We start from the raw sequence: 19,777 nt of genomic DNA, 5'->3' as shown, positions 1-19,777 counted from the left end.
GGGGTGGGAGGCGGTGGGATGAAAGCTGTTGCCCCGGACAACGCTGGCAGTCCCCTCACCCGCATTGGCCGGGCCGAGGGAGGCGGGACTCCGTGCTGGCTTTCGCCTACGCGGCGCGCTGGCAGGCTGCTAACCCTGCAGTCGGGGGAGCGGGCGGGGGCGGAGCCCAGGGAGTGCAAGTCGTGTCCGGGGCCACTCAGAACGCGCTGGCGTCCGCGGGGGACATCGGGGGCGGCGGTGGCGCAGCAGAGCGCGCGGCGTCGCTGGGTGCGGGCGGCCGGGAGGATGGCCGGGGCTGCAGGTGGGGCGCGCGCCACACGGCCGGGGCTCCACTCTGAGCTGCCGCAGCTCCGGTGCCTCCCTGGGGGGCCGCCCCATCGGAGCCGCTGAGGCCGAGGACAGACCGACAGACAGCCCGCCCTTCCCCCGCTCAAACTGGGATCATGACGGTCCCCAAGGAGATGCCCGAGAAGTGGGCCCGGGCCGGGGCTCCCCCTTCCTGGAGCCGAAAGAAGCCCTCTTGGGGGACAGGTAACAGGAGGCAGCGACTGGCAGCTCTCCCGAGCCCGTAATTTACCCCCTTCCTCCCTCACATTCGCTTGTCCCCGGCCTCCCCCAGCCTTCCCTTGTCCTCTGCAAACCCAGAGATCCTGACTCCGAAGCATTTGGTCCCTTCCTCTCCTTTTGCATGGTCTTTGGTGACTGCACAGGCACTCAGCCTGAGGGGTCCCCTCTGGGGAAGTTTTGGGAGTAAAGTGACCATGCAGGGAAGGAGCACTCTGGGTAGGCAGAGGATGCTTTGGTCTGAGGTTTTTGTTACTGCAGTGTGCCCTGCAGGGGGCTTGGGAGGGGGTGAGGGAAGGCATCTGGAATGCTGCCTTTGGCTCCAGGACTGGTTTGCATTATGTTTACTGCCTAACCAGGGTACCCCCTTTTTCAGCCTGTGGTCCTGACCACGGGAGATGGGCTGGAGAACACTTCCTAGGACAACCCCATATTCTGGGACCTGAACTTGGTGCCTGCAGTCCCAGATCTGTGGGTGTTCAGAATAGGTGTAGTTCATTTGTCACTCAGTGACAGATGTGTTTTTTAGGAGAAATATGTGCAGATGGCACAAGAAAGGTTATGGTTAGAGAGCAACTGCTTCAACTACATCCCATTCCTCCCTCTTTCATCTCTGTCTCAGTCTGCATGACCCATATCCCTGACCAGCCCCCGCGCCCCCCCCCTCCCCCGGCACTTGAAGATGAGCTTTGAAATAAGATGATGTCATTGTGGGCCAGTCAGAAGCCGCTGCTGATGACATGTGACAAGCAGAGGCTTCTGTAGGGGGGACTGCACGTGGGGCTGGGATGCTGCCGCAGAGCAGTTCCAGGGCACAGTGACCCTCTGTCTTGCCACCCACCCCACCCACTAGGTTAGGAGGAGGGCAGTACCGTGGCTTGATCTGCAGGGGTTTCCAGGAGAAGGAAGCTTAGTGTCTTCAGCTACTGTTCCTCTGGAGATACCCAATGCCGTTAATTCCTACAGCATTAATTAAAGGGATGGGGGAGAGAAACTGAGTGTCCCCAGTGGAAGACCTTGATGGTTGTTGGTGAGGAAAGGAGAAGGCATCTTGTCCTGAGAATGTAATACCTGCAGAGCCCAGTGGTCAGGCTGGTGGTGAGAGGTGGACTAGAGGGAAGAATTTAGTGGCACCTCAGGTGTGGTGCTAACTCCTTAAAAACTGTGTGCTGTGGAAGGAACCAAGGCCCCTCAGTGGAAAACCCATAGAGTGGGGTGGGCCTGACAAGGTGTCGGGCCAGGCCTCAGTTTGCTCCTGACTGCAGCATCATTCTGTTGCAGAAGAAGAAAGGAGGGCGCGGGCCAATGACCGAGAATACAATGAGAGATTCCAGTATGCGGTAAGTGGCTCTAGACCACCTGTGCTCTCCTCCTGAGTCAGAAAGGGGAAAGGTGCATCCCATCTGTCCTAGGCTGGGACACAGGGCTGACTGCTGGGAGAGTGCTTGAGGGAGGGGAAGGCAGCCTCCTCGCCACTCTCCACCTGCTGTGTGCTGAATTTTTCATGGCCTTCACCTGTCAGTGAAGCAGGATACATTGACCCCGTGAGACTCTCTTCCCTCCTCCTCTTTCGCCCTCCCACACCTCTGGTCACTGGCTTTTGGGGACAGAGGTTTGGAAAGTGTGGACGGAGGAGGCAGCCTCAGTCTCATTCTGGGTTGGGGTTGGAGGCTGCCTCATTATCTTCTCTCCCACTGCCACAGAGTAACTGCATCAAGACCTCCAAGTACAATATTCTCACCTTCCTGCCTGTCAACCTCTTTGAGCAGTTCCAGGAAGTTGCCAATACCTACTTCCTGTTCCTTCTCATTCTGCAGGTAAGTGACCTGTGGTAAACCCTTTGCAACTCACAAAGCGATATAAAGTCAAGGAAGAGAAAGGTCTAGGGGAAACGAGGACGGGGCCTCGGAAGCATGCCTTCTCTTTCCTTTATTCAGTTGATCCCACAGATCTCCTCCCTCTCCTGGTTCACCACCATTGTGCCTTTGGTTCTTGTCCTCACAATCACAGCTGTTAAAGACGCCACTGATGACTATGTGAGTTGTTTTCATTTTTATACCTTTTTCCCACCCCCCACCCCACAACTCACTTTCCTCCACCCAGCACAATTCCTCAGTGACCTTGCCATTCCTTACCTGGTCCAGCTAGATCCATGATATCTTGGCTGAGAGTAGGGAGGGGGAGTCAGGGAGAGAGTAGACCTGTGAACAGGTGTAGACAAGGTGGTACCCAGCATGCTCTGCATTCCACTGATCATCTAAGTCCCTTGGAGCGGGAGAAGGTGTCTTACCTTTCTTTCCTCTCTTCAGTTCCGCCACAAGAGTGATAACCAGGTGAATAACCGTCAGTCTCAGGTGCTGATCAATGGAATGTGAGTGCCTGTTGGAGACTGAGGGCCTTGGGGAAGAAAGGGGTCCCCTGGGAACTTCTCTAGCTACTGACAGCCTCTTCTCTATCTTCTCATTGCCTCAGCCTCCAGCAAGAGCAGTGGATGAATGTCTGTGTTGGTGATATTATCAAGCTAGAAAATAACCAGTTTGTGGCGGTAAGGGACAAGGTGCCCCTCTAGGCCTACAGTGCTCTGCCTTTACTTTGGCAGAAAGGGATGAGTCTTTCCTGATTGACTATTGCCTCTTAAACACATATGGGAGGAAACTTTCTTGAGTGGGAAGCTTCTGTGTCATATTAATATGCCTCCTTTCTAGCCATTCACATGCTTGGGACTAAGCAAACCAAGAGTGCTTAGTGGAAGGAGGGATCATCAAAGAGTCCATTGCGGGCGGAGGATTGGGTCTTTGGCCTTCTCACTAGGCTTTCTTTCTAGGCGGATCTCCTCCTCCTTTCCAGCAGTGAGCCCCATGGGCTGTGTTACATAGAGACAGCAGAACTCGATGGGTAAGTCGCATGCTCAGTGTCACACATCTCCTTCTGCCTCCTTTGGGGTAACAAGCTTGTTTTTGAAAGAGGTTCCCAGGTCTGGGCTCTGTACCTTTTGGAAAATTGATGGGTAAGAAAGCCTTTGGGGCGTGTAAAAGAATTACCACCTAGTAATGCCTGCGGTGGGGGGGGTGGTCCTCCATGGTCAGGTGCCCCCAGGTAGAATCTAGAGGAAGAGAAGGGAACCAGGCCTCAGGGACACTGTCCTTCCAGAGAGACCAACATGAAAGTACGGCAGGCGATTCCAGTCACCTCGGAATTGGGAGACCTCAGTAAGCTTGCCAAGTTTGATGGTGAGTCACTTTGGAGAAGCAGCTTTCAGGTAGAGGAGGTGGGTTTGGGCTTAAATTGTGCCTTCTCTTTTTGGCTTCTTGTTCCTGTGATTATGTACCGCTCTGGACTTTTTTGGGTTTTTGGGGGGCAGGGGTGTCAGGAATGCCAGGTGGCTATCATTTACTTGTGAATTGATGGTCATTTCAAGAGATCCTCATGGCTGATAGCTCCCTCCTTGCTGTACATGTTGAAATTCAGCTTATTCTTATTTCTTATTTGTCTCAGAATAAGGATATATGCTCCTTCTAACAAGACAAACCATGTAGCACGTATAAGAAAAAGCCCTCCTTCCCTCCGATTCTAGTCTCCTTAGGTAGTCACGTTAACTGGCAGTTTAGTGTGTATTCATCCACACTTTTCTCTGTTTATACAGACACGTGAGCATAAATCAGTGGGATCATACTGTACTAAAATCTCTGCAACCGCCTTTCTGTACTTACTAAATTCATCATAAGTATCTTATCACGTCGCTATGTAAAGAAATTTGCATCATTCTTTTTCATAACCCTATAATGTTTCATAGAATTGATGTATTGTAATTTGTTCAGCTCTCCCCTGACTATTCAGTTGTTTCCAGTCTTTTGCTCTTCAAATAATGCTTCAATAAAATTGTTTTGAGCTATGCTATCATTTTTTTTTTTTAATTTGGCTGTGTTGGGTCTTCGTTGCTGCACGCAGGCTTTCTCTAGTTGCAGTGAGGGGGAGCTACTCTTCGTTGTGGTGCGCAAGCTTCTCATTGGGGTGGCTTTTCTTGTTGTAGAGCACAGGCGCATGGGCTTCAGTAGTTGTGGCACGTGGGCTCAGTAGTTGTGGCACGCAGGCTCAGTAGTTGTGGCACATGGGCTTAGTTGCCCCGTGGCATGTGGAATCTTCCTGGACCAGGGCTCGAACCCATGTCCCCTGCATTGGCAGGCGGATTCTTAACCACTGTGCCACCAGGGAAGCCCTATGCTATCATTTCTGTAGAATGAGTCCCCAAAGTGGGATTACTGGGTCTGAGGCTATGTGTACTTTTAGTAGGAGTTCATGCTGCTTCATTCCTTTCCCAGAAAGTTGCATCAGTTCACACTCCCACCAGCAGTGTGTGATGGGCTCACATCCTAACACCATCTCCCTGCAGCTTCTTTTTCTGTGTTGCTGTCTCCTGGTTAAGCTACAGACTGCACCTTGAACGGGGGCACTCTTGTCTTCTGTTCAGGTGAAGTGATCTGCGAACCTCCCAACAATAAGCTGGACAAATTCAGCGGAACCCTCTACTGGAAGGAGAACAAGTTCCCCCTGAGCAACCAGAACATGCTGCTGCGGGGCTGCGTGCTGCGAAACACCGAGTGGTGCTTCGGGCTGGTCATCTTTGCAGGTGAGCCTCCTAGGGCCCAAAGAAAGAAGGGTGAGAATTGCTGCCTTCACCCTCCCGCAGGAATGTGGGAGGAAGCTGAGTGGGCCCTGGATCCAAGCTTCTCATCCAGCCAGTGTCTCTCTTCCACCCTGATGTCCTGTAGTCTGGGGACCAGGGCAGAAGCCCAGAGGCACATTTGTTATTTGGCTTTCCCAGCCCTTCGCATTCCTTTCTAGGTCCTGACACTAAGTTGATGCAGAACAGCGGCAGGACCAAATTCAAGAGAACAAGTATTGATCGCCTAATGAACACACTGGTGCTCTGGGTAAGGCTTCCCACATACGGTTCCTGCCTCTGCCCTTCTGGTTCTCCCTGGGCGGGTCGCTTTACTTCCATCTCTCCTCTCTGGTCAGTAGTCAGCCTTCAGGTTTTAGCTTTTAAAGCCACTGGCAGGTCAACCACTCAAAGACAGTGTTTATTTCAGGCTCTTTTTGGACTTGGAAGATGTTATTTAAAAAACATTAGGAACGTGCATGAATCAACAACTTAAAGAAAGTTAAAACAAATCTTCCCTTCTCTGGATTCCAGTTATGGTGGTGACTTAGTGTAGCATGTGACCTTCTGTTTGCTTTGCCAGGGACAAGGAGGCCTTCATGGGGATGGAGAGCGAATTAAAAGAAAAATTTCCATTTGGAGGATGGATAGCAGGGTCTTTTCCCCTGACTTCCAAGAGCAAAGGATCCCAAAGGAAAAGTTTCTGTTTTAGTTTTTGGCAATTCCTGAATCCTTCTCTTGTTTGGCTAGAAATTTGAGCTCCTTGTTGGGCTCTCCTCCCCTTCTTGTGCTCCCACTGCCTGCTGCCTGCCCCCCACACGCCAGCTTGCAAAAGCTGGGGTCAGCGTCTGGTGAGACAGTTTCCTCCCTGGCCTTGAAGGGTTTGCAGAAACCCCAGTCTGAGAGGCTATCAGGCCAAGGCTTGCATCGTCCCCTGGTAGTCCTTGGACATCAGGATGGTTCCTGCTTTGCTTCAAAGCATCCAGAGTGGAGGCAGCTTTGAAGATAGATGTCTGAAATCACGCAATGGTCTCAATTTTTTTCTTTTAAACCACCAAAACTTTCTTATGATCCTTCTTCAAGGACTCCAAGCTTTATAAGTTTTTTGACTATTAAGAAATCTACATTTATGAAGACATAATTTGTGTCTTGGTTAAAAGACTTTTTTGGGCAATCTGTATAAGATAATGAACATTACAGAAACTTGGCATTTTTTAAAAAAAAATATTTATTTATTTATTTATGGCTACGCTGGGTCTTAGCTGTTGCATGTGGGACCTTTAGTTGCAACATGAGAACTCTTAGTTGTGGCATGTGGGATCTAGTTCCCTGACCAGGGATTTAACCCAGGCCCCCTGCGATGGGAGCGTGGAGTCTTAGCCACTGGACCACCAGGCAAGTCCCGGCATTTTTGTTAGCCTGTAGAGGCTTAGCTCCGGTAAATGGGTGATTTCTAATAAGCTTCTTTGATATGTTGAAAGTAGCTCACCCCCACTCTTACCATCTTTGAGGTCTCCCAAATGTTTTAGGATGTCAGAGTGGGAGCTACACAACCATTTCAGCCCTCCCAGCATACAGTTGATAAAACATCGTGAGAGAAAGTCCACGTGATGGTCAGTGACAGACTAGAACCTGTCACCAGTTCTGGGTGCTTCCCACTAGAGCATGCCACCATTTTAAAGATGCCTGAGGGGCTTCCCTGGTGGTGCAGTGGTTGAGAATCCACCTGCCGATGCAGGGGACACGGGTTAGGGCCCTGGTCCGGGAAGATCTCACATGCCACGGAACAGCTAACCCCGCGAGCCACAACTACTGAGCCTGCGTGCCGCAACTACTGAAGCCCACATGCCTAGAGCCCATCCTCCGCAACAAGAGAAGCCACCTCAATGAGAAGCCTGTGCACCGCAATGAAGAGTAGCTCCTGCTCGCCACAAATAGAGAAAGCCTGTGCGCAGCAACGAAGACCCAACGTGGCCAAAAATAAATAAATAATAAATAAATTTATAAAAAAAAAAAGATGCCTGAGCTTTCAAGGGCTCAGGGTACCAGTGGTGACCTTCAGAGATGCACTTGGTTTTGAGGGCTTCCTAAGTGGCAGCTTAGCCTCTGCTTCTCATTCCTCTGCAGATTTTTGGATTTCTGGTCTGCATGGGGGTGATCCTAGCCATTGGCAATGCCATCTGGGAGCACGAGGTTGGGACACGCTTCCAGGTCTACCTGCCCTGGGATGAGGCGGTGGACAGTGCCTTCTTCTCTGGCTTCCTCTCCTTCTGGTCCTACATCATCATCCTTAACACCGTCGTGCCCATATCGCTCTATGTCAGGTATGTGCTCTCTCTGCTCTGGGGTCTCTCCAGGGAGCTCAGGTGGTCCCTTGGCAAACTTCTGTCTTCTGTGAAGATGAAATTCTCGAGAGGGAACTTGGGGTCCTCTCCTTCCTGTGCTGTGAACATTTTATATTATCTGTTTATCTTTTTGTACAAAGCAAACTTCACCACAGTTTCCTGGTACTTTGGATTGTATTAGAATAAAAACCATATTGATTTATTCGCACATGTTTATCGCATGCAGACTTTGTGCAAAGAAGCATGCTAGGTGCTGTGGCATATACAAAGATGTATTAAGAATGGATTTCCTTCCCTCCAGGAGCTTCAGTCTAGTAGAGGGAGATAAATCTGAACATGTTATAAAACAAAATGGGAACTAGTGCTGTAACACGTTCAGTGTTACCCTTATGTGTAAAGCAAGGGGACACAGTTGATGTGTAATACAGCCTCTGCCTTCAAAAGCAGCAAACTGGTAGGGGAGGAGAGATGCAAACAGTGTAAGACACTGAGCTACCATGCATCCCACTGAGATACCACAGAGGCACAAAGTGCCATGAGGGTTGGAAGAGCATTACTCCCCGCATAGTTAATCAGAGAGGACATCTTTGAAGAGGTTGCTGGTGAACTGAGCTTTGAATGGTGGCAGGGATGGGTGAAGGTGGAGCCTGGAGGAGAGGGCTGGAAACAAAGGCACAGAGATAGGGACCTTGCAATGGTTGGTCCTGGGACAGTTTGGCAGGATCATGGACTGTGAATGGGGGGCTGTGAGACAGAGAGCTGGAAACACAAGCTTGTTCCCTATTGTGGAGGGTCCTGAATCTTTGCCAATGGACTTTTACTTAGTAAACCATTAAAAGATTCTTGAAAAAAGTCTAAAGAATGCTTTAGGAAGTGTTGGCTGGCAGTGGCCTACAGCATGAATAGGAGTAAGAAGACATCTAGGATGTTTGCAGGAAAGAGAATGTTAACAGGGAGAATGAACAGGAAGGGCAGGGGGATGCAGGGGGAAGAAAGAATGGCAAGAAGAGAGAAGATATTTTTGTATTTAGTGCCTTGCACTTGAGATAAGAGAACCTATGACTTTTTTTTAATTTATCGAATTGTATACTTTATTATTATTATTATTATTTTGGCTGCATGGCTTGTGAGATCTTAGTTCCCTGACCAGGGATCAAACCCAGGCCCTCGGCAGTGAAAGCGCAGAGTCCTAACCACTGGACTGCCAGGGAACTCCCAACCTGTAACATTTTTGAGGAAATGCTTTACAGAGATGCTCAGATCTCTTCCCATATGTTGTTTTTTGTTCACATAGATTCCGCAAATAGTCCTCAGATCTCCCCACTAGCCACTGAGTCCTAGTGCTGCTGACAGTGAGTAGGAGATAAGGAGTTTCTGTGCTGAGGGTGGACAGTGGACAGGGGCTTTTGAACATTAGAAGGAGACTCAGAAGGCTTGTGGTTTAGTCCTGCCTACTCAGTAGCCACGTGACCTCAGGCAAATCCACAGTCCCTTAGGGCCTTGGTTTTCTCATGTAAAATGGGAAGAATAATACCAGTTTCATTCTCTTAATAGGGACATTTTGATATAAGATACAAGATTGGAAAATACTTTTTAAAAATTAAATTACTGTACGAATAACGGGTGGTAGCATGTTCATCATGACCGTCACAACTCTGGTATTTCATTACTATTTAAAGGTTTTCTTGTTTCCAATCTGATTTTTTTTTTTGTCCACCTTTGGACTTTGCTGTCTTTGTTTTGTATCCAAGTTCGCTCGAAGCCTATGGTAGCTGCCTGAGAAAGTTCCTAAGTGTCATCAGGTTACAGTGTGTGTTTGCGGGGAGGGTGGAGAGGGGACGCTTGATCAGTGGAGTGGGGCAAAGGCCATCAAGGCGTTTCCAGCCAGCTCATTGTTTGTGTGGTCGCTGGGTCCTGACAGCAGCCTCAGTCAGGTTGGCAGCAGGGTTCCAGACGTGGCCCCATTGCTTGGCTGTGCTGGACCTAAACGTGGGCCCTTTCTGAGATGCTAACAGTCCAAATCCCAAGGGTAATGCCTAGTAAAGAGGGTGATGCGAGTACACCGTGGGGTGCTGAGAGCCCTGTGCCGACGTAAATTGGTGTTCTTCCCCAGACTCTTGAGGCCCCGCTTCCTTCTGGAGTCAGCATCTCAGTCTGCCCCGCCTTCTTCCCAAACACCCCAGGTCAGGCTGTGCAGCCCAGAGCCGGGCGGAAGGAGCGAGCTCGCCTGTGTTTGGGCAGCAAGGCACGGGCTCCAGGGCCTCCTCGGTTTTCTCTCCCTGCAGGGACGCCTGTGTGCCTGTGGCACGTGCAGCACCCTCATTATTTCTTTTTCTCTTTTTTTTTTTCTCTTCCTTCCCTCTTGCACTTTCTCTTGTTTTCTCTGCATGGTTTCTGTATTATTAGTCCTGAGGTAAGAACGGGTCGAGTGCCTTGTCTGCAGTCCCCTCTCCTCTGCCTGTGCCGTCTGTCCCGCCTGCCCAGGCCCTTTGCACCTTTTTTGTCTGGAGAGCGTCAGAGGGTCAGGGTCGGGGACCCCCACCTTTAGGCTCTCCTTGCCCTCCCCCACCCAGGTGTCCTTGCCCAGGTATCCGCTCCGTTCTTGTTTCTCCCCAGGCGGAGGGCCTGCAGCAAAGGCCCATGGGGGTGGGGTCCCCCTCCCCTTCCTGCCCCCAGCCTCACCTCCTGTACCCTGTGCAGCGTGGAGGTCATCCGCCTGGGCCACAGCTACTTCATCAACTGGGACAAGAAGATGTTCTGCGTGAAGAAGCGGACGCCCGCGGAGGCCCGCACCACCACCCTGAATGAGGAGCTGGGCCAGGTGGAGTACATCTTCTCTGACAAGACAGGCACCCTCACCCAGAACATCATGGTCTTCAACAAGTGCTCCATCAACGGCCGCAGCTACGGTATGGCTGCGCCTCCAGGGACCGAGGGCTTGCGTCTTGCCTGAAGGATTGTGCTGCTGGGGCTCCCACAATTGTCTTGATGTTTGGGTTTTACTTCTTTCCTACCTGGGTCTGTGGGACTTGAGAGGGTCTGCTCTGCGCCCCGGGTCAGGAGGTAGACACTGACAGTGCTTCCCCTCTCCTCTGCTGGTGCCCTCACCCCGATCCCAGCTCCAGGCAATAGGGGAGCTCCTTGGCTGTTTGAAGTGAAGCCCAAGACACTGGCCCCTGGGCACACTGGCCAGGTTAGACCTTGTCAGCCCTGCTGGAGTCTAGACTCTCCCTGTGTTGCTGTCCAGGGCCCTTGTGAGTCTCTGAAATGTGACCATGGCCTTTCCAGTGTGGCCCTGCTGCAGTGGCCTTGTGGCTGAGCTGCTGGGATGGCTTGGGCAGCGTGTGTGGGGTCTTTTATGCAGAGTGAGCCCCTCTCCTAACTGCTTTCTCTACTAACTCAGGCCCCATGGCCAGCGTGTGAGGCTTTGTCTGTTGTGCAGCCCTAAAGAGCGAAAGGCACCCGAAGGGCCCTGGGAGCCCTAGGGACATGGGTGTGGAATTGGAGCTGTCCTGGGGGGGGGAGCTGGAGCGTGGATGGGGATGGAGAGCAGTGGGTGTCATGGCTTTCAGTCCTGGGGTTCTGAGGATCCAGGGTGCCTGCACCTCCTGTCCTTTGAGTCAGCCGTGTGAATCTGGGCGACATTCACTCAGCGACTAGGGTTGTGGGTTCCAGATGCCTGTGGGGGTCCTGTGCTGGAGGCTTCTCCCCCTGCTCTGCGAGGTCTCGAGCTCTGACGGTGCTCCTCCTTCTGTCCTGGCTGTGTGTAGGTGACGTGTTCGATGTCCTGGGCCACAAAGCTGAATTGGGAGAGGTAAGGTCCAGACCCCATGGTGATTGTCTGTGCCAGTTAAACACAGGGTGCCTGGGCAGGGTTGGTGTGGTTAGGAGTGATGTGTTGTCTGGTCAGGAAATGGAAGCTGCTTGGAGGAAATGGTGTTCTAAGGAAGAGCTGGTAGCAGAAGTGGGAATCTTGAGGTCCACAGTGGACAGGATCTTGGTGGGGACAGCGCCTCCCTGGGAGGCAGCCTCGTGACCCACCCTTTCCTGATCACACTCTTAACCTGCTCCAGAGGCCTGAACCCGTCAACTTCTCCTTCAATCCTCTGGCTGACAAGAAGTTCTTATTTTGGGACCCTACCCTCTTGGAGGCTGTCAAGATGGGGGACCCACACACGCACGAGTTCTTCCGCCTCCTTTCCCTGTGTCACACCGTCATGTCAGAAGAAAAGAACAAAGGTGAGAGACTTCGCTGGAGGTCTAGTGGTTAAGCCTCCACGCTTCTAATGCAGGGGGCCCGGGTTTGAGCCCTGGTCAGGGAGCTAAGATCCCACGTGCCGCATAGCACGGCCTTAAAAAAAAAAAAAGAGAAACGAAGGTGAGCCGAGGAGCTGGCTTGTGTTCTCCCCCACCTGACTTGTGCCTTTGGGCTCGGGCTGTGATCTGTAGTGTGGCTGCCTGGGGCTTCCTGGGCGGGACACTCGGCTGAGAATGGGGCCACTGACACCACCTGTGTTCTTCCTCCCCACCCAGGGGAGCTGTACTACAAAGCCCAGTCGCCAGACGAGGGGGCTCTGGTCACCGCAGCCAGGAATTTTGGTTTCGTATTCCGCTCTCGTACACCCAAGACCATCACTGTCCACGAGATGGGCACAGCCATCACGTACCAGCTGCTGGCCATCCTGGACTTCAACAACATCCGCAAACGGATGTCAGTCATAGGTGAGGCCGGGACGGGGGTGCGGGGGGCATTCAGGGGCAGCATGCAGACCCGGGATGGGTGAGGTGTACTGGGTGACCCTTGATGTTTTAAGGTTGGGGGGCTTCACCTGTCTGAATTTTTCTGGGACGTTCTCCCCCCGCCCCACCCATAGTGCGGAATCCAGAGGGGAAGATCCGACTGTACTGCAAAGGGGCTGACACCATCTTGCTGGACAGACTCCACCACTCCACCCAAGAGCTCCTCAACACCACCACTGACCACCTGAATGTAGGCGTGAGGAAGGGAGCCCTGTGGTTCTGCTACTCGCGGGGTGGTGGGAGGGGCTGGGGGCTGACTCTCCTGACTCCTTCTCCAGGAGTACGCGGGCGAAGGGCTGAGGACCCTGGTCCTGGCCTACAAGGATCTGGATGAAGAGTACTACGAGGAGTGGGCCGAGAGACGGCTCCAGGCCAGCCTGGCCCAGGACAGCCGGGAGGACCGGCTGGCCAGCGTCTACGAGGAGGTTGAGAGCGACATGATGGTATGGGCCGCAGAACGAGCCAAGCGTGGGCAAGGAGGGGTCATGCCTGGACTCTCGTCCCAGGGACCCTTGTGGTATTTTCAGCTGCTGGGCGCCACGGCCATTGAGGATAAGCTTCAGCAAGGGGTTCCAGAGACCATCGCCCTCCTGACGCTGGCCAACATCAAGATCTGGGTGCTGACAGGGGACAAGCAAGGTGAGAACCAGCAGGGCCAAGGAGATTGCATCTGGACACAGCCCCGTGGAGTCCTTGCATGAGCCTGGGACATCGGGCTGGCAATTGCGCTGACCTTGTCGGGGGCCTGTCCAGAGCTCCTGCAATCTTTCTTGGTAGAGACGGCCGTGAACATTGGCTATTCCTGCAAGATGCTGACGGACGACATGACGGAGGTGTTCATCGTCACTGGCCACACGGTCCTGGAAGTGCGGGAGGAGCTCAGGTAAAAAGGCCCGAGGCAGGTAGATGCTCTGCAGTGTACCTGGGGGTCGGGCAGAGGTTTCCCGATTGGGCTTGAATCCCTGCTCCTGTCCTGGCAGACCACGGTCTCGTTTCCCCCTTCACAGGAAAGCCCGGGAGAAGATGATGGACTCGTCCCGCACTGTAGGCAACGGCTTCACCTACCAGGAGAAGCTTTCTTCTTCCAAGCTCACTTCTGTCCTGGAAGCCGTGGCTGGGGAGTACGCCCTGGTCATCAACGGGCACAGCCTGGTAAGTGTCGTCATCCTTCGCTTGGGCAGTATCTTTTCAGAGAGCGGCTCTTAGATCTTACCATGTTCCCATTTCCCTGGACTTCAGGGGGGCTGCGGTCTTACAGGGACTTGGACGAGCTGATCCCCAGGTCTCTCCTGGAGAAGACTGGGGCTCTCTCAGCACTCTGTGTTCCCAGGCCCATGCGTTAGAGGCAGACATGGAGCTGGAGTTTCTGGAGACAGCCTGTGCCTGCAAAGCTGTCATCTGCTGCCGGGTGACCCCCTTGCAGAAGGCACAAGTGGTGGAACTGGTTAAGAAGTACAAGAAGGCTGTGACCCTTGCCATCGGAGATGGAGCCAACGACGTCAGCATGATCAAAAGTGAGTGGACTGCGTAGGTGTGGCGGCTGGGCGCTGGGGAAGGGAGAGGGGCCCAGGGAGGAATGATGGGGGAGGGGGCCAAAATGTGATGTGAGTCTGAAGGGTGTGGCTGTCTTCATCCTCTTGTCATCTCTTGTCTCTGCAGCGGCTCACATTGGTGTGGGCATCAGTGGGCAGGAAGGGATCCAGGCTGTCCTGGCCTCCGATTACTCCTTCTCCCAGTTCAAGTTCCTGCAACGCCTCCTGCTGGTGCATGGGCGCTGGTCCTACCTGCGCATGTGCAAGTTCCTCTGCTATTTCTTTTACAAGAACTTCGCTTTCACCATGGTCCACTTCTGGTTTGGCTTCTTCTGCGGCTTCTCGGCCCAGGTAGTGAGCTCCCCACTGCCCTGACTTACCAATCCTTAAGCTCCTTAAGGACAGAGATTGTATCTGTCCTGTTCATTGCTTGGTCCCCTTAGGGCCTAGCTGTTGTCTGATGCATGCATTTAAAAAAATGCTTGTTGAAGAAGTGGAGAGGGAGTTCCAGAAAATTCCTTAGGCCTCCACATATGCCACATCGGCTGTCTTCCTCCGCCTGATTTGTAGTGAAGAAAGACTGCACGTTCACTCCTCTCTCACTCCCTGTTCTCCTTCCAGACCGTCTATGACCAGTATTTCATCACCCTTTATAACATCGTGTACACCTCCCTCCCGGTCCTGGCTATGGGGGTCTTCGATCAGGTATGGGGGAGTTGGATGACCGGGCGGGCTGGGGAGAAAGACGTTGCTGCAAGGGAGCCACCTGATAGTGGTAGGCTTGTGCCCACTGCCTGTGGTCCCTGGGAAGGCAGTTCTGTGAGCTGGTCAGGGTGTGGCTGGTTCTCCCTCTCAGCCACACCTGACTTGTAACTCCCCTGGGTTGCTGAACAAAAGATGGATTGGGGGCAGCTGGCTTGAGGTCGGATATAGCTGTCGAATTTAGAAAAAAAGAGGCATGGGCTTCCCTGGTGGCGCAGTGGTTGAGAGTCCGCCTGCCGGTGTAGGGGACACGGGTTCGTGCCCCGGTCCGGGAAGATCCCACATGCCGCGGAGCAGCTGGGCCCGTGAGCCATTGGCCACTGAGCCTGCGTGTCCGGAGCCTGTGCTCCACAACGGGAGAGGCCACAACAGTGAGAGGCCCACGTACCGCAAAAAAAAAAAAAGAAAAGAAAAAAAAAGAGGCAGGGGGGCAGAGTCTGCCCTTGGCCTTCCTGAGTTAAAGCGGCAGCTTCTGAGACTTCCTTTGCCGCTGGCCCTCCGCACACAGGATGTCCCGGAGCAGCGGAGCATGGAGTACCCTAAGCTGTACGAGCCAGGCCAGCTGAACCTCCTCTTCAACAAGCGGGAATTTTTCATCTGCATCGCCCAGGGCATCTACACATCTGTGCTCATGTTCTTCATCCCCTATGGGGTGTTTGCTGAGGCCACCCGCGATGATGGCACTCAGCTGGCTGACTACCAGTCCTTTGCGGTCACCGTGGCCACTTCACTGGTCATCGTGGTCAGTGTGCAGGTAGGAGGCAGTCCGGGAACTGGCCTCCCCTCTGGAAGGGGTGGGGCTCCTGTCCTTGGCGTACACTGGGCACTGCAGTTCTGTTCCTGGGAGGGGGGACTGGGTTTGTGTGTGGGGGGGTGCTCCTTCTGCCTGTAACAACTGCTTTTCGCAGATTGGGCTGGATACCGGCTACTGGACGGCCATCAACCACTTCTTCATCTGGGGCAGCCTGGCGGTTTACTTTGCTATCCTCTTTGCCATGCACAGTAATGGGCTCTTCGACATGTTTCCAAACCAATTCCGGTTTGTGGGTGAGTGCCTGTGGCTTCCTCTTGAATCAGTGAGGAATCACAGTTGTTCTGGGACTAATGGGGTAGGTAGGCATTTATTCAACACTCTTTATGTGCCAGGTATTCTGCCAGGGTGCTGTCGGGATCTAGTTGTATCCGACCCAGGCCCTGCCCTCAGAGAGTCTCTGTATCCATGAAAATGAAGAACAGCCCTGCCAGGCTACAAGGGAGGCGAAGGGGTGGCAGGCTTCATGGTCAGCAGAATGACTGTTTGTGGGGTGGTCAGGGATAGTCCCCCAGAAGAGGCTGCTGAGGGTGTAGCCAGGACTTGGGAGCCAGATTCCAAGCCAGAGAGCTGGAAGTGTGAAAAGGCTGTTTATTTCCAGGAAATAGAGAGTTCTCCAGCTAGGGTGGGACAAGAATACCCTTTGAGAAGCAGTGGAAGAGAGGCTAGAAAGGCAGGCCATTTGAGGAATCAGAATGCCAGGCTGTCAGGTGTGCACTTGACTTGCCAGGAGCCTCCTTTTTTTTTTTTTGAGGAGAGAGTTGGGAATGGCATCAAGGTACAAGGGTCATCAGCAAAGCCCTTTTGAGGAAGAGACATTGGCACAGAGAAATCTGAATAAAGGGAAGGAGTGAGCCATGTGCCTCTCTGGACAGGAACAGCCCAGGAAGAGGAAACAGTGATATGGAAGCCTTAGGTGAGGGCTTGTGGGGAGGTCGTCAGCAGCAGAGGAGCTGGGGGAGTGAAGGAAACGAGGTTGGAAGGTATGGCTGAGGCAGGAGGGCAGAGATGAGAATCAGTCCAGGTAATTTAAGCCTTTATAGGTCAAAGTAAGAACTTTGAATTTTAATCTAAATGTGATAGGAAGCCATCATCAGAGGGTTTTGAGCAGGGAAATGTCATAAACTGATTTATGTTTTTACAGGATCACTCTTACTGTTTTGTGGATAATAAAAGGTAGAGGGCAAAGGTAGAAACAGGGAGACCAGCTAGGAGGCTATAGCAGTAACCCAGGTGACAATGATGGTGGCTTGGAGTCGAATGAAAAGTGGTGGAATCCCATAGATATTTTGGAAATGGAGGCAGCAGATTGGATGGGGGCCTGAGATGGTGGGGGTAGGAACCAGGTTGACTCCGGGGCTTTTACTTGGAGCAGCTTAGCGGGTGGTGGCATCTCCTGGGCTGGGGAAGACGTGGAGCAGATTGGGGTGGAGGAAACAGTAGTTCACTTTCAGCCGTGTGAAACCGAGGTGCCCGTTAGATGTTCAACAGAGATGTCAGGTTAAGGCAGTTAAAGAAGTAGGTCTGGGGACTTCCCTGGCTGTCCAGTGGTTATCATTTGGCGCTTGCACTGTAGGGGGTGTGGGTTCCGTCCCTGGTTGGGGAACTAAGATCCTGCATGTCGTGCAGCCAAAAAAAGAAAGAAAAAAAGACAAAACAAAACAGGTCTGAAGTTGTTTTCAGAGTTTGGAGCTAGAGTCCAAGTTGGAGATAAATACTTGGAGAGCAGAGAGAAAGAGAAGCCAGGGATGACTTAGGTTTTGAGACTGGGGAAGTAGGGCTGCCAGAAAAAGAAATGGGGAACTCAGCGGGGCGGTGCTGCCCTTGCACCTGCTTTGTGACTCCCAAGGCCCCTGACTCCTTTGTTCCCAGGTAATGCCCAGAACACCCTGGCCCAGCCCACCGTGTGGCTGACCATCGTGCTCACCACAGTCGTCTGCATCATGCCTGTGGTCGCCTTTCGGTTCCTCAGGCTGAACCTGAAGCCGGATCTCTCAGACACGGTGAGAGGCCAGCCTGTCTGCTTTGGGGGATGGAGCTCGTGTGTCCGAAAGCCCTTGGGCTTAAATACGCCTGTGGCTGCAGTTTCTGTTAAGTGCGTGGACGGTGGGTTCAGACAGCCTGGGCAGTCTTGGAGGTGCCCGTGCCTGCCCCATCCCAGACACTCTGGGGCCCTTCCCTGAGGCAGTGTCTGACGCTGCCACGCTGACGGAGGCTCCTTCCCTCGTGCCTCCCCCGCCAGGTCCGCTACACCCAGCTGGTGAGGAAGAAGCAGAAGGCCCAGCACCGCTGCATGAGGCGGGTGGGTCGCACGGGTTCCCGGCGCTCCGGCTATGCCTTCTCCCACCAGGAGGGCTTCGGGGAGCTCATCATGTCTGGCAAAAACATGCGGCTCAGCTCCCTGGCGCTCTCTGGCTTCACCACCCGCTCCAGCTCCAGCTGGATTGAGAGCCTGCGCAGGAAGAAGAGTGACAGCGCCAGCAGCCCCAGCGGAGGGGCTGAGAAGCCCCTCAAGGGGTGATGGCTGGGACGGGGACGCCCCTTGCCAGTGATCAGCGCACGCAGGGCTGGCCGGCCACCGAGAGGACAGCATCTCGGAACTGTGGGTCCTCATTCCTTGCCCAGGTCCTCATCCCATGGCCCCTGGTAGACTCTGTCCTGCTGGTCCCACTAGGAGTGGCTGGGGCATCCCCAGCCCAGGGCCCTCCTAGCAGTTGGGAGGGTGGAGGGGGCTGGCCCCAAGGGCAGAGCGGGGGCTGACCAGCCCCAGTGGGGGATCAGATGTGGAACCAAAAACAGAAGAAAAAACTGTGAGAGATTGTGTCTGCCCCTGCCCAGCCTGGGAGCCCACAGGGAGACTGTAATCTCTGTATTTTTTTACTCCCACTCCCCAGAGGGGCCCCAGAGCCCCTGTTCCTGAATTACACAAGAATGTATCATGCCGGGAAGCCAGAGACCTGCTGGGGCCCTCGGCCCCTCACAGTGTGTGTGTCTCTCCTTGATGTGTGTTTGTGTCCAGTTTGGTTTTGTCTTTTTTATTTGGCAAGTGGAGGAGGCCTTTATATGACTTTTATGTTGTGATTGGTGTCTTAACTCTCCTGGGGAAGAGGAGGCCGGCTAGATGTGGAGTGGTTTGGGAGGGGCTGGTGCCCACGAGGGACAGAGAGGCTGACCAGGGAGGGAGGTGCCTGTCAGCCACAGGGTGTGGGGAGAGTATACAGGGGTCTGCTCCTGTCTCCTTCCTCACCTTGAGAGTGAAGTGCTACCCCTCCTCAACACACACAACTCCTGGATTCCGTAAGTCCTGCTGGTATTGGGCTGGAGCCTAGGAAAGCGGGCCTGTCCTTCTCAGTGACCTGAAGCTGGCTGTGAAATGTAGTCCTAAGAACGTTTTCTTTCATTTTAAATTTAGACCCAAGTTCACTGGCAGGGTCTGTTCTGACTTTCCTTCTCCCTCCTCGGTGGTGTTTTCCTGCGCCTGAGGTGGCCCCAAAGGGGAAGCTGAGCACCATGAGATGAGGCTAAAGGGAAGCTGACCTCTACTTCTCCCTCTGGTAAAAGAGGTCCCACCCGCTCCAGGCCCAGCACGCGGCAGGATTTGGTGGGGTCCCTGTACTGAGTGGTGGGGAAAAGCAGAGGAGGCGGCTGCCTGGCTTGGTCTGGACAGCAGAGCTTTGGCTTGCCTGTCCTTCCTCTCCATCATCTACACCTAGGAAGCACTTCCCTAAATTACGTGTCTCCCAAGTTATTTGCTACCAAATCAGTCTTGGGAAGAACTTTTTCCTTGTCTTTGGTAGTGGAGAGGGTTACTCAGGAATGGTGTGGAGCTGGGAGTGGGCTATGTGGGAGTCCCAAGGGAACTGGAGATGTGCTGCCTTGAGGCAGGGTGGGGTGGGCAGGGGATGGGGGCGGGGAAAGCTTGACAGGGAAATTCTTTAGGCCACATGGTTTACAAACCCAACATACTTTGTGTTCTGCTGATGGCTGGGTGCTTAGGACCTTGACTGTTTGCTTTTCCAAACACAGGCCAAACTCTCATTCCTAACACATACCAGATAGGTGGGTATGTGTAGGGGAAAGGACCGGGTAAATATTTTTGATTTTTTTTTTTTTTAACCACCACCCCATGCCTTTTCCATTAGCACAGGCCTCATAGCCTCCCATCTTCCTGGCTTTTCCCAGAAGTAAATATTAAGGAGCCTAAGTAGGGACTTCCCTGGTTGTCTACTGGTTGAGGTTCCACACCTCCACCGCAGGGATCCCTGGTCAGGGAACTAAGATCCCGAATGCTGTGCAGCTAAAA

At 53.2% G+C, this 19,777-nt stretch overlaps 1 protein-coding gene across 2 annotated transcripts in view; it reads left to right on the top strand.

Annotated features, from left to right (window-relative positions):
- Positions 1-19,352, top strand: part of ATP8B2 (ATPase phospholipid transporting 8B2) — a 19,891-nt gene extending 539 nt beyond the window's left edge. Inside the window, exons 2-28 of one of the 2 annotated variants that reach the window (XM_024748202.1) lie at positions 349-531; positions 1,846-1,904; positions 2,268-2,381; positions 2,502-2,600; positions 2,874-2,935; positions 3,037-3,109; positions 3,389-3,459; positions 3,715-3,794; positions 5,033-5,191; positions 5,407-5,495; positions 7,352-7,548; positions 10,270-10,478; positions 11,340-11,383; positions 11,643-11,808; positions 12,103-12,291; positions 12,444-12,559; positions 12,648-12,812; positions 12,897-13,008; positions 13,147-13,252; positions 13,377-13,521; positions 13,700-13,883; positions 14,029-14,252; positions 14,523-14,606; positions 15,172-15,417; positions 15,572-15,710; positions 17,347-17,477; positions 17,717-19,352. In XM_024748202.1, coding sequence (XP_024603970.1) covers positions 349-531; positions 1,846-1,904; positions 2,268-2,381; positions 2,502-2,600; positions 2,874-2,935; positions 3,037-3,109; positions 3,389-3,459; positions 3,715-3,794; positions 5,033-5,191; positions 5,407-5,495; positions 7,352-7,548; positions 10,270-10,478; positions 11,340-11,383; positions 11,643-11,808; positions 12,103-12,291; positions 12,444-12,559; positions 12,648-12,812; positions 12,897-13,008; positions 13,147-13,252; positions 13,377-13,521; positions 13,700-13,883; positions 14,029-14,252; positions 14,523-14,606; positions 15,172-15,417; positions 15,572-15,710; positions 17,347-17,477; positions 17,717-17,995 — 3,725 coding nt within the window. In that variant the 3' untranslated portion in view covers positions 17,996-19,352. The remainder of the gene's footprint in view (positions 1-348; positions 532-1,845; positions 1,905-2,267; positions 2,382-2,501; positions 2,601-2,873; positions 2,936-3,036; positions 3,110-3,388; positions 3,460-3,714; positions 3,795-5,032; positions 5,192-5,406; positions 5,496-7,351; positions 7,549-10,269; positions 10,479-11,339; positions 11,384-11,642; positions 11,809-12,102; positions 12,292-12,443; positions 12,560-12,647; positions 12,813-12,896; positions 13,009-13,146; positions 13,253-13,376; positions 13,522-13,699; positions 13,884-14,028; positions 14,253-14,522; positions 14,607-15,171; positions 15,418-15,571; positions 15,711-17,346; positions 17,478-17,716) is intronic. The other variant, XM_024748203.1, reaches the window with a different exon arrangement.
- Positions 19,353-19,777: the final 425 nt, after the last annotated feature.

Source organism: Neophocaena asiaeorientalis, unplaced genomic scaffold (genome assembly GCF_003031525.2).
Source record: "Neophocaena asiaeorientalis asiaeorientalis breed wild unplaced genomic scaffold, Neophocaena_asiaeorientalis_V1.1 scaffold76, whole genome shotgun sequence".
In the NCBI taxonomy this organism is placed as follows: domain Eukaryota; kingdom Metazoa; phylum Chordata; class Mammalia; order Artiodactyla; family Phocoenidae; genus Neophocaena; species Neophocaena asiaeorientalis.
This window is presented reverse-complemented; position numbering and strand designations above follow the sequence as displayed.